The 13,250-nt window shown below is 38.4% G+C and overlaps 1 protein-coding gene across 4 annotated transcripts; it reads right to left on the bottom strand.

The window, feature by feature from the left end:
* Nucleotides 1-38: 38 nt before the first annotated feature.
* LOC311260413 (sialoadhesin-like) lies at nt 39-13,166 on the bottom strand. 4 transcript variants are annotated; one of them, XM_084358199.1, is made up of 11 exons: nt 12,740-13,166; nt 7,584-7,679; nt 6,747-7,175; nt 6,189-6,479; nt 5,666-5,989; nt 4,786-5,067; nt 3,883-4,164; nt 3,504-3,782; nt 3,208-3,319; nt 3,046-3,115; nt 39-1,706 (listed from the first exon to the last, which is right to left on the bottom strand). In XM_084358199.1, exons 2-11 carry the CDS (start codon nt 7,642-7,644, stop codon nt 1,308-1,310), a joined length of 2,529 nt encoding a protein of 842 aa, XP_084214325.1. In that variant the 5' UTR covers nt 7,645-7,679; nt 12,740-13,166; the 3' UTR covers nt 39-1,307. The 4 variants fall into 4 exon arrangements, with proteins under 4 accessions (XP_084214325.1, XP_084214324.1, XP_084214322.1 ...); XM_084358198.1 differs by lacking the exon at nt 12,740-13,166 and adding an exon at nt 8,464-9,052; XM_084358196.1 differs by lacking the exon at nt 12,740-13,166 and having other exon boundaries at nt 7,584-9,052.
* Nucleotides 13,167-13,250: the final 84 nt, after the last annotated feature.

Below are 13,250 nucleotides of genomic sequence, written 5' to 3'. Positions count from 1 at the left end.
GTATATTGCATGGATTGGTATTCACTGGTAGAGAGGCGTAATAGTCGTTGGTATTTATTTATTTATAAAGCCCTTGCTGTAAAGCTGCCACCTTACATATCAAAGATGCTTGATTGGAACCTATCAAACCCGCTTTAGTGACTGCATTGTGCTTAGGGTTGCAGCAATTTGCCATTTTAAAGGTATACCATTGTATGAAAATTGACTCAGATCTGATTGATCATACCGTGTATATTTTCTTTTTTACAGTACATAATTCTAACATATTAGTGGCATTAAAAACACATTTCAAGTTTATATTGAGTTTCAGTCAGCACATAATATTTTGTGAAATTATAACTGAGCTTGAATTCAACCAAAAATCCTTGGTCATCGTTGCTACTACTGCCTGCTACTACTGATGATAATAATAATAACAACAATAACAACAACAACAACAGGAAGAAGAAGAAGAGTAAAATCAGTAAAAACAGTTCAATCTGAGGTGAATGTAAATGTCTGATGATTTCATGGGAATCCATCCAATAGTTGTTGATTGACATTTCAATCAAACAAATGCCAAAACCATGGTGGAGGGACAGGAAAAGTTACAGGACGAACAAAGTCATTGAGATACATCCTCTTGGGACCCCAAATGGCTGTACAAAATTGAGAATCCATCCAATAGCTATTAGATATTACATTGTTAGATATTTCAGATGGACCAGTGATCTGACAAACCAACCAACGGACAGACCAACGCTGCAATCCCTACAGCCACACTGAAAAAGAGACACCTCATCCATAAACAGGGTTAGCATGAACGTTCTTTTTCACAGTAAAATTTGGGACATTCAGGAGAGCTTTGGGCTGGCCGGAAGGACACTCAGGGCGGATGCTTATCATAAAGGTATCAAACAAAAGTACACTTAGGCTCTCAGAGCAAAGAGGATGCAGGTGGTTGCCCTTCTGGCCCTTGATTTTGTGACCCAGTGCCCTAATGGTGTCAACTCTTACATGGATGTAGGTTGACGTAAGTGGAAAACTCATGAAAAGTAAAAACACTGAATCTCAATAAAGCTCAAATAAGGAAGTATGTCCAGTTTCAAGTCCACCCTGAGTTGAGTGAATGCATTTGCTCATCCCCCAACATGTAGACGAGTAAAGTGGAATTTGGAGTTTGAAGATCACAGCTCTGTGTTAGAAACCATTTACAGGTCCGTTAGTCATTGAACAGAATATCCGTCATCAGTCCAGTACTTCAAGCCGTCACATCTGATGAACAAAGAAACTTCATCCTCAAGCAGCTCCACAATGTAACATAGTCCTTAATTCTCACCCATTATTTCCTTCACATTGGAGTACACTTCCACATCCTCTCCTTCCTCCTCCTCTGGGACACCATGTTTCGTCTCCTCATCCTCCCCAATCGCTTCCTCCTCCTCTTTGCCCTCCAACACTTCACCTTCCTCTCCACCATTATCTTCTCTTTCCTCTTTAACTTTTTTCATGATTTCAGCATACTCCGTCTCCGTGGTCTCTTGCGTCTTTGCTGCCTTCCTTGGGCTCTTTCTTTTCAACACGGAGAAATCAATGCTGGCATACTCAACATCTTTTGGTCCACCGTTGAGATCAAGGGATGCATTCTCTGCTGCCACAGCTTCCCCTTCGTCAGCTCCTTCTTGGTAATAGGTTTGATCATCTTCCACTCCTTTACCAGCATCTATCTGTTGGGTACAATGCAAATTATATGATTCATTTAGCTGAAACAAGTAGCAAATTTGAATGAATACTACTGGTTTATCTACATTACTGCCAATATTTCTTTTAATTAAGTTATACCATCATCTTTTTAAGATGTAGTTTCCAATTCTGTACTGTTTGAAATGAAACAGCTTGAAGCAAGACTTCAAGAAACTTGTTTCAGCCACTGTTATCCATCACAATGTGCATCTCCTGTAATTATAGTAACATTGTTATATGTGGTAATGTTACATCAGAAATGCATGTAACATACATGTAGTGCAACTGCACTGCAAGGTAACGAAAAAGGGGCCTGGCTATTAAGTGTCAACTTTCTGCAAGTTGATTTACATGAAGGAAGAAACTAAGAGTTTAGTTTGGGTAAATTGCACAAGTTGTGCTTGCTTAAATTTACTGAAAACAACGACTGCATTCATAATTCATCATCAGTGGCTAAATTATTGTGGCTACCAGCTAAATAGTGATGTCCAATCCAATTCATGCAGGTGCACAAGGCAGTCTAAAAAATCTGACTGATCCAGCTATTACAATGCTGATGCTGAAGCTCCTAACCTCCTTATTTGTTGCATGTTCACTATTAATGAAATAACTAAACTGTGATGTCCATAAATGTGTTTTTTAGCAGTCTTGTTGTTGCTGCTCAGATTCTTTGAGTTTCCTGAAAATAGCAGAATATTTTATACCAAATCTAACTGTGTAACCATTTGCTATATTTGGTAGTTTCCTTGAAAAAAATTGTCTGACTAAAATGTTGAACAATGAAAGTCATATTCACACATCTCAAGTGCTAGTTGACAACTCTGAAGAAAACTAGTAGTTCAATGTATGCAGTGATTCCCAAAGTGGGGGCCATAGCCCCTGGTGGGCCGTGAAGGTACATGTTCAATTTTGTAATTAGGTTTGAAATTGCAATAGAATATTTATGATTACATATTTACATTTAAATACGTTTTCAGAACTGATAGAGCAAGGTAGCGAAATTACAGGTTATTCTTCATTTATCTGACCTATTTTTATCTATTTAATGTTGTTAAAGTCTGTTTCCCATTGATGTGTGTGCCACCTATTGACCCATAAACTGCCACCAAAGGCAGGAAACACAATTCTAATGCAAGAGCAATATTACTGACTGGAGAACAGACTTTGACACAACATCGTATTCTTTATCAAGTCAATGAAGGGACTAGAGTTATGATTAAAAGTTTGAGTGGGCCCCAAAAGATTTTCCAATTTCAAGTTGGGCTTCATCATTCTTAAGTTTGGGAAAGGCTGAACTGATGTATATATTATTAGTTATATTACCAGTGGATCCTCCTGACTGGCCACCATCTCCAGAGTTTCATCCAGTTTTCCAGAACTCTTCTGTTTTCTTCTGGGAAAAACAAATGGTAACAGATTAAAATACAGGCATGAAGATTATCCACAAACAATACCAGGAGTCAATTATTAAAATGAATGGAGTACCTTCGACATTTTATTGCCAAACAGCAAATGACAGCTGAAAGAAGTACCCCAATCAAAAAGGCAAGTATGACTTGCAGCCATGACACAATTTCAAATGGGCCTTTGGACCATTCTGCAATCAAGGAGAAAAAAATGTTTATGTTCTTCTCAGCACTAAAACAGAAGTAATAGCTTACTTCCTTTAAATAGCTTGACCAATGTCCAAATGCAGAGGTCACAGTATACAAAAAAAGAGGTACTTAAAATATCATAAAGTGGTCTACAGTAGCAGAAGTGCTTTAGCTGCGAACATGTACCTTTTGGATTTGACACATCTATTTGGATGATGTTTTTTTTTACTTCCCCATTTTCATTGCTGCTGACACACTCAACAGCAGTGTTGCTGTGGTCCTTAACAGTTAGGGTGACCGTGCAGTTCACTGTGTGGTTTGAGACGGTGGTAACAACAGTGTAGTCAGTGTAGTTCTTCAACAGTGGCCATTCAATGGTGGGTAAAGGAAGCCCGTCGCTGACACACACACAGGACAGCACCTCGGCTTGAACCTTACATTCAGAGTTTAAGATCTTTGGAAAAGCTGTAAAAACACAAGCAGAAACAACATACTAAGACAATGCTAATAGTGTAAAATATGAGCATAAACTTCCTTTTCAACAAGATTAGTACAGTCTACTTACAGGTCACAGTTACATCAGCATATACAGTCACAGTTGTTTCCAGGTGTTTTGCTGTACAGATGTACTGTCCAGAATGTTCTGCCGTCACACTATGGATGACAAGTGTTGCAGAGCCAGCGTCGTCCTGCAGGACAGTATTGGGCTCATTGTGCAAGTCTGTGTTGGAACCAAGTTTAGTCCATGTGATATGAGATGGGGGAAAACTTTCAACACTGCAGGTCAGATTCAGAGCATGTCCCATCTTGACGGTTGTATTACCAGTGATTACAGGTTTCTTCATATCTGTGAAGCAAATTTTACACAAAATACATTCAAATAAGGTAGCAGCAACAAACAGATGAAAACAGATTTGTATTATTAAATAAGTTGTTAATATTTATTACCTAAAGTACATAAACTGAGGGAATGTCTGTCAAATATATACATGCATGAAAATATAATTGGTCCAGTTGCATCTCCATCAGACTTCTGGAGATTTTAAACTTTTTAAGAGTCCAACTAAAATAGGAAGAGGCCTTCATAGTGCATGTAGTATCCCTAAGACTGTATAAATATATGCATATTGGTTTCAAAATATATATAACATACACACAAATATATGAAAATCTACAGCAATGTGAAATATATTGTATATAATTAATAATATATAGACATAATACAAAAAAAGGGAACTCACTGTGTGTACAAGGTTTTATATTCATGCATAGAGTAGTAAAGCATTGCATTTACTGTATGTTTAGTGTAATTTGTTGCTACCACTGGAGGGCAACTCATTAAAATGCTTCAAACTCTACAAAGTTGTTTTAAAAGTTTTTATCATTCTAAATATGTGCATAGAGGCACGTAGATGACGAAACTACTACATAAATGCTCTATCTTAGAACAACTGCACAGTCTACTTACAAGTCACGGTTACATCTGCATATACAGTCACAGTTGTTTCCAGGTGTTTTGCTGTACAGATGTACTGTCCAGAATGTTCTGCCGTCACACTATGGATGACAAGTGTTGCAGAGCCAGCGTCGTCCTGCAGGACAGTATTGGGCTCATTGTGCAAGTCTGTGTTGGAACCACGTTTAGTCCATGTGATATGAGATGGGGGAAAACTTTCAACACTGCAGGTCAGATTCAGAGCATGTCCCATCTTGACAGTTGTATTACCAGTGATTACAGGTTTCTTCATATCTGTGAAGCAAATTTTACACAAAATACATTCAAATAAGGTAGCAGCAACAAACAGATGAAAACAGATTTGTATTATTAAATAAGTTGTTAATATTTATTACCTAAAGTACATAAACTGAGGGAATGTCTGTCAAATATATACATGCATGAAAATATAATTGGTCCAGTTGCATCTCCATCAGACTTCTGGAGATATTAAACTTTTTAAGAGTCCAACTAAAATAGAAAGAGGCATTCGTAGTGCATGTGGTATCCCTGTAAAGACTGTATAAATACATGCATACTGGTTTCGATATATATATAGCTTACAAATATACGAAAATCTACAGCAATGTGAAATACATAATACACACAATGTAAACTCAGTGCGTACAAGGTTTTATATGCATGCATAGAGTAGTGAAGCATTGTTTAGTTTGGTGTCATTTGTTGCTACCACTGGAGGGTGACACAGTAAAATGCTTCAAAGTGGTTTTAACAGACAGCACGTAGACAGCACGTTTTTATGTTTGTTTTCTAAATATGTGCATAGAGTCACATAGATGATGAAACTACTACATAAATGCTCTCTCTCAGAACAATTGTACAGTGTACTTACATTTCACTGTTACATCAACTTTTTTTATCAGGCTGTTGTTTAGATGTTTTGCTGTACAGATGTACTCTCCAGAATCTTCTACTGTCATGTTATAGATGGAGAAAGTGCTCATCCCACGGTCTACCTGCAGGGTTTCAGTGTCGTTCCACAGGTCAGTTAAAGTCTCATTTTGCAGATTAATTTCTGTTCCATTTTGCACATTTTTGCCAGATAATTTAGTCCATGTGATGAGAGATGGAGGGAAACTTTCAACACTGCAGGTCAGATTCAGAGTCTCACCCTCCGTCACACTTGTATTTCCAGTGATTTCGATTTCCTTCACATCTATGAGACAAATGATAAACTGCATTATATACAATGTTACAGTGCCCATAAATTCCCAACATTCCTGCAAGTGCACTGTTAATGATGTAAAATTCAACACAGTTCAGAAAACCATCAGGGATGACAGAGCAAATCTCTTAGCAAATATTTTAGATAAAAAGGTGATGTGTGAGAATGAAGGACAGGATGTTCTACTCACAGGTTACATTCAGAGTCACTGTCTCCTCTGTAGTTGTGTCACCTGTGAAGCTGACCTTACAGGTGACACTGGTGCCGTGGAGTTCAGCTAAAGGGTTAAAGGTCAAAGTTGAGCTGTGAGTCTCGGCAGTGATGTTTCCTGTGATGGGAGAATTGTTCGCTCCTGTCCCTTTCCACCTCCAGGTGATTGTAGGATCAGATCCAGAGCAATGACCAGGAGCAGTGCAGGTCAGTGTGGACTGCTGTCCCTCTGTCAGAGGAGGACTCATCACTGTGGGCTTCTGTATCAGATCTAACGGGAGAAAAAGTCCATGAGTAGAATCAGGTGAGGAGTTGAAGCTCAACAATCACATACAGGTATCTGTTGAGACTTTAAATGGGGCAATAAGGAGGAGTTACATCATTTAATGCTACAGATCAGATTGGTTGCCCACAAAAGGTCGACAAAAGCTAAACAAGGACTATAAATACATGTTAGTGCAGTTAAAAAGGTACAACAATGCACAATGTCACTGGATGGGACACTGATTAGCATATATTTGCTGTAGCGATACATTACCTTTAACAGAGACAGTTGGTCTTGAAGAGAATGTAAATCCCTCAGTCTCCTTATACCAGGAAACACCTGACCACTTCCACTGTAAACCATTAACTCTGAGCTGATATGATCCAGAGTCTGACAAAGTGAGGTCATTGATGATGATGCTGCAGTTCTTCTGACTCACGTCAGACTGCAGCAGTGACACTCGTCCTTCAAACTGAGGCTGAACTTTTTTGTTGTTCTTGTTAGTGTGGAATATCACGTCTGAATCACCACACCGGTAAGGTTCACATTTGTACCAAACCATATGTTCAGTTGTAAAGTCAGAACTAGTAGTGAAGGAACACGGTATCACAACACAGAGTCCAGCCTCTGCTGTTATTTCTCCTTCATTAAGAGTGATACAGAATTCACCGTTACAGCGTGTTCGCTGCTTCACTGATCCACCTGTGACAAGTAAGAGAAAAACAGCAAGAGGGTTTCAATTATGACACCACACCAGACTTTATAATGAAGAAAGGCTACTTCTGCTGACAGATAACACATATACCGTTTTTGAGCAGATGACAGAATTTCATTTAACTCATTTCATTAACATATTCCTTCATCAATCACATCTTTGGTAAACAAGAAAGGCATTTTATATAACTACTTATCCCAGAATTTCCAAGTAAGTCAGTAAATACAGTCGATGCTTCAAGGAAGGTTACTTATGAGCTGATAAATTAAAGGTGGGAAAACTAAATACTTGTAATTTGGAAGCATGTAAGACATTTATCTTGAAAAATTATTGCTAACAACTGTATTCATATCTTTAATGTTGCATCATAACGAGAATATAATAGAGATGCATACCTGTGTCAGCATTGCTGCCTCTCACAGAGAAAAGCAGAGCCACCCAGATGAGAACAAACATCCTGATTCGATGATTGACACAGCGAGTCTCTCCTTCTAAAGGATAAATTTTACAGTGAAAGTGAAGTAAACAAAGAGGAACTGACCAAAAGGAAATTCCACAGCTGACATCATAGATCTTACACAGGATGTTACACATTGAGTTATTCCGTAGTTACGAGATCAACACACTTCAGCCAGGGGTGTGACTACCCTTATATTTTTAATGGTAAAGAATAGGGCTGCACAATCAATCGACATATAATCGAGATATCGCTATAAGCAATATCCAAATTGCAAGAAACTACAATTTTTTGATAAAGGTAAAATGTGTGAAAAAACAGCATTATAAAGATGTGCTATAGTGTTGCAGAGACAACCTGGATTACAAATCTTTTTCTCCAGAAGCAAGAAATACATTCGTTCTGTACAGACCCCATTAAGTCCCATCACCATGATTTTAAGTTTTTACAGTGAAAATGAAAATTGTGATACAAAATACTCATTCCCACTAATCATGAAACACATCGAAATCACAATATGTCAAAATAATCACAATATGACTTTTTTTCATATTGTGCACTTTGTGACCTCTGTTCTATTTTATATTGTAAATTAACTATCAAACAATACATTGAACAAATACAGTGTTGTGCTCCCAAAATCATTTCCTAAATACATCTTTAACTCTCCCCACAAATCTGTCCACCCTGTCATTACCACAAAATCAAGAATGTCGAAAAAGCATTTATCAAATTAATCATGAAGAAAGAATCATTAACTAACTTCCATTTACAGCTCAAGAAGACATTTTACTCAAAAATGATATGTTGTGTTTTACCTCTTTATGCCTTGTTTGCCTGCTTGCTTCCTCTCCAGAGCGTTTCTGCTCTGAACTGTCCCTTCCTCTCTTCACTTTTCTATTTCTTAACTCTTTGTGCAACAACAATGTTTGAGGAAGTTTCCCCAAACAGCACTAAGCTTTATTTGTCTTCTCCTGAGCCTGGCAGGCTTTTATCCAATTATTTATAGTTTTAATCTCATAATCTAATTTCGACATTTTCAACATTGAACTTTGTAAAAACAATTGTTTGTTTGCTCACACCATTTTTTAGAGCCTCTCCATGACAATGAAGAAATGCAAAACTTTTTAAAAAGGGAAGTACGGAAATGTGTGATTTCTTGTTATCTTGAGAAACTGACAAACCAGTACAAGCACTACACACTTCTCCTAATGTGTTTTAAAACAATGTTGTGTGTTTGTTTCAGTATTAATATTGAATGACTGTAGGTCATATACAGCTTTTCAATCACTTCAACAATGCACCACATACAGTATATGCTGTAAGTCTGACTGTTGAGTGGTGATGGTCAAATGACCATTGTTTAAGGTCCTGTCTAAACATACACAGATATTTCCTAAACCATAGCTGTTTGACCTTTCATACACACGCAAGTGTCATTTTAGGTCACTGAAAACTGACCTTTTGGAAAACTCCTTTCAGGTGGAAGATTTTCAGATTTTACACCTGGACGGGCAGGGATTAATAATTTTTTTTTCAACTTACATTATTTTAAAATGTTATATACTGTTGGGTCGTTAAATACAAGGGGTAACGATATTGTTTTTTTCAAGGCTGATACTGCTTACAATTATTAGAAATCAAGGAGACTGATAACATATATTTAGTACCGATATTCATTTGCAGTAAAAATAAATATCTTAAAGTGGCAATCTCGAAGATTTCCGGAAGCGACAATTGCAGGTGTATTTTTGGACCTCACTGTTTCCGAGGGATCTGGAGTCGCCTGTGTGATGTCAGTCAGTTGTCAGTTGGCAGCTCTGCCACGCCTCCATAACAACACCACATGAAAGCGAAAAAGAGAATGAGGTCTTCTGAGACGGTAATTATAACACTTACTATTTACTGAATGAAAAATGGTTGCTATTAAAGTAACTATGTACATACTTACGTATTGTCTAACATTAGGCTAACTTATTCCTGTCATTATGATGCAAACCACCTACTCTCTCTGGTCAATGAACCACTGCTGGGTGAACGCGTCACTAACTGTACCCATTTGTGATATTTTTCAGGAAAGTCGCTACTGACACCCAGTGTACATCTTTGGTATTACAGCAGATGCAAGGGCTTTCATCATTGGGCCATATGCTCAATCATTATTGTGTTACCTCATTCAGAGATAGATAGTGAACAGATATTTATTTACATGAAAATCTTTGAGATTATTACTTTAAAGTTAAATTTCAGAACAACCTGTGATTGAGGTGATTGATAAATTCAGTTTCTAGTTACTTTGCAGATTCTGATTATTCAGAGTTTAACCCCTTAAGCCCTAGGCCTCTGGCTCAGACCTGTGCTTGAAAATGACATGTCCATAATGAATAGAGTATATCTCTGCAACTACATGGTCTATATGAATAATCTTGGTATCATAATAAAGGTAACACTTGTGAGATTTCTGAAAAGGTGTAAGCATTAGTTTAGATGTTACTGGGTCAGAGTAAATGAAGATGGTACACAACATAAAAGAGAGATTTCATTTCCGCCTAACAAAACTGTACACTTTTAGAGTGAATATCCCCTTTGCATCATGCAGTTGCAGCCCAAAACCTCCAGCAAATAATAGCAAAAAATCTGAACATTACCTGTGCCAAGACTGATGCCAATAAAGTAAAACAGAGCAAAGTTAGAGAGGTTTTAGTAGAGACATTTTTCAGGCAGAAATTAGCCATTTGGGCACACCCATCTAAATACTGTTCTAAAAACTGTTTTGATTTTGTTCTGAAAAATCAACCAGAGCTATAAACATTTTCCCATTCAAAGAAAACCATACAAAGGAACTGAAGTTTGACTCCAACTTTGGCAGAAATAGTCAAATCAGATGTAGAAAGTGAAGTGAAGTGTAGAAACTGTGCGCTCTGTGTTTTGGTGCGTAATGCCGGCGGAGCTGTCAATCACCCACAACAGGTTAGACGATAGACATTTTGGGAATCCATTGGTCAATTTGAATGATTGACACCTCTATCGAACCGTCAGAGCCAATAGAATCAAGGTGCATTCTCCAACACCATGACAACAAAAACTATCCACCAATTGATGGCCCTGGCTGAGGCTCTGGCTGAGGCTGTGGCTGAGGGGGTGGGGCATATGAGATGCCGGTGCAGAGGCAAATACACCGTGCGTGAAGACAATGGTCCTACCTACCCCACACTGTACCTGTCCTCCGGGAACCAAAACCTTTCCTGAACTGTCAGGAATCATTTCAAAGTGACACAGACACATTGGATAAGCCGGTGGAGGCGATGTAATGCACTCGAACACAATGTATAATCACAAAACAGCAAATGTAGAACATAATTCATGATTATGTCTGTATAAAGTGATGTTTATTTTTGCTCTTCTTCGGCTGCTGTTTCAGTGAGTTTGGGGCGTAGAGTGATGAGACTTATACCGTTGGAATCTGCAGAGTCCAAGCTTTCATATGACATGCTGTTTGTATCGTTAGCATGAACTAGCATAATCGCTAGCGCCAGTTTTGCGGACATGCGCCGTTAGCGTGTTTTTTCTACGTGCTCATTTAGTCGCTTGGTGTCGGAAGTGAGTTTCGATTACGTGAAAATGGTTATCATGAGCTTTTAGCCAAGCTTCTTCCCGTTAAGTCGGTGTGCTGCATGAATATGTTGCTACATGGTTAGCATGCCCTTATGTGGTGTGTGTTGCAACATGCGCAGCTGCCCCCGGTACCGGGGCAATAAGTTGTGGAATGTAACAATCAGATATTATTCTAACCATTTTTGGCTTAGTTTCTGTGTGTGGTCTTGTTTGCATGCATCTTTGACTGTATTTGTACATGTAGTTGCCACTGTGTGTTTGAAACTGCACTCATTAATAAATCTGTCTCAGCTCCCCAGTTGAAATCAAAGGTTGCCATGGTGATGGTAACCATTTTTGGCTGTGTTTCTCTGTATGTACGTGTGTGTGGTCTTGTGTGCAAGCTTATGCGTATATTTTTGACTGTATTTGTATGTGTGTTTGCCACTGTGTGTTTTAAAATGCACTCATTGATAAATCTGTCTCAGCTCCCCAGTTGAAGTCAAAGGTTGCCATGGTGATGGTAACTTTGCTGATAGTAGAAACTGACAGAAAGTTGATTTAGCAGAGATTTGAGCTGAGGCTCACCTCACATTATTATGCTTCTCACTGAAAGACAATAACTGCAATCACTTAAATGATGATATGGTAGAAACTATGAGAGCCTCCTGAGCACGTTGTGTGTATATAGTCAACAATGTGGCTAGTGGAGCAATTAAGAAAAGTTGATGCCTCTAGATATTTTTCCAACTACAGCAGATGATTTAACACTAAAGGGCACTTAAAAAGAGACAGGCTCCTAACATATACTCTCAAAGACTTCTGTTGAGCAAAGATCAACTGAATGAAAGTGAAAATGACAACTAAGTTGTAGTTACTGCACGTTATGCAAAACAAACAATACATAGAGTAAAAAGTGATGAAGAGGTAAAAAGTAGTTGTTCGCTGTGTGTGCTCACATACTCCTGAGATGTCATGTGTGGTTATGTCGTTGAATTCAGGCTACTTGGATCTTGGTAGAGTTTCTGACTTCGATGACCGTTCCATTGCTCACAATACAGATAATCAGAAAAATGGTAAATATCAGCAGCAGTAATCATTCAGGCAGATAATCTATCCCTATTTAATACAATGAAAAATGTTTATAAAGTTTTTCATGTGTGTTCTATGTCAAATCTCAATTTGTAAAATAAAATAACTGCTAGGCTAAATAAAGCCGTCAAATAATTTAAGTAAAGGAAAAATGAAGTGTCATGAAAAGGAAATGAGGAAAAGTACAACTTAAATGTGTAGGCCTACTTAAGTACAATACATAAATAAATATACCAAGTTACTTAACGGCAATTCTTTTACTTAAGTAAGTATTTTACCACACTAACTATTGCAAAAATGCAATGTTACAGACAGCAAAGACTTATTATTTGACGATCAGGGAAGCCAGAAGGCAGGCACAGAGAGGAGTGGGTGAGTTTCACTGTTTGAACACTGAAGAACCGTTACCTGTCTGTCATGTTGGCAAAATGACCATCAGCCACGTACAATTATGCTCCACTGGACTTGTAGTCTCCCAACACAGATGCTCCATTAATATTTTGGCTAAGTTATCCAAGTGTCCAACTTTCTTCAGTCCACGTCTGGGCTCCATCTCCGTCCGCTTTTCTTTCCCGGGTCCAGGTTAGCATCAAGGCTATCGCTGCTAGCTAACCTAGCTACATGAACGTTAGCTTGTCTTACGAAAACACGAGCTGCTAACATTAATACTGTAATTTTGGTAACTCTCCGTTTAATTTTAAACGTGTTGCTGTCTTTCAGCGATTTCTAACTCACGATAAAACACAAACTGCCTCCCTTCAAAGTTTTCTCGGGAGTCCTGAACATCCACAGCGGCGACTGAGGTCACTACTCACCGGTTACCAACCTCACCTGCTGCCCGCAGAGCACTTGACGTGATTGCCTCCACAGCAGTGCAATTCCCTCTTTCACCACACACACCGACAAACACTTACCGGCC

The sequence above is a fragment of the Pagrus pagrus genome (genome assembly GCF_965226575.1).
Source record: "Pagrus pagrus genome assembly, chromosome: 7".
Taxonomy (NCBI): Eukaryota; Metazoa; Chordata; class Actinopteri; order Spariformes; family Sparidae; genus Pagrus; species Pagrus pagrus.
Note: the sequence above shows the minus strand (reverse complement) of the source record. Positions and strands in the feature narration are given on the sequence as shown.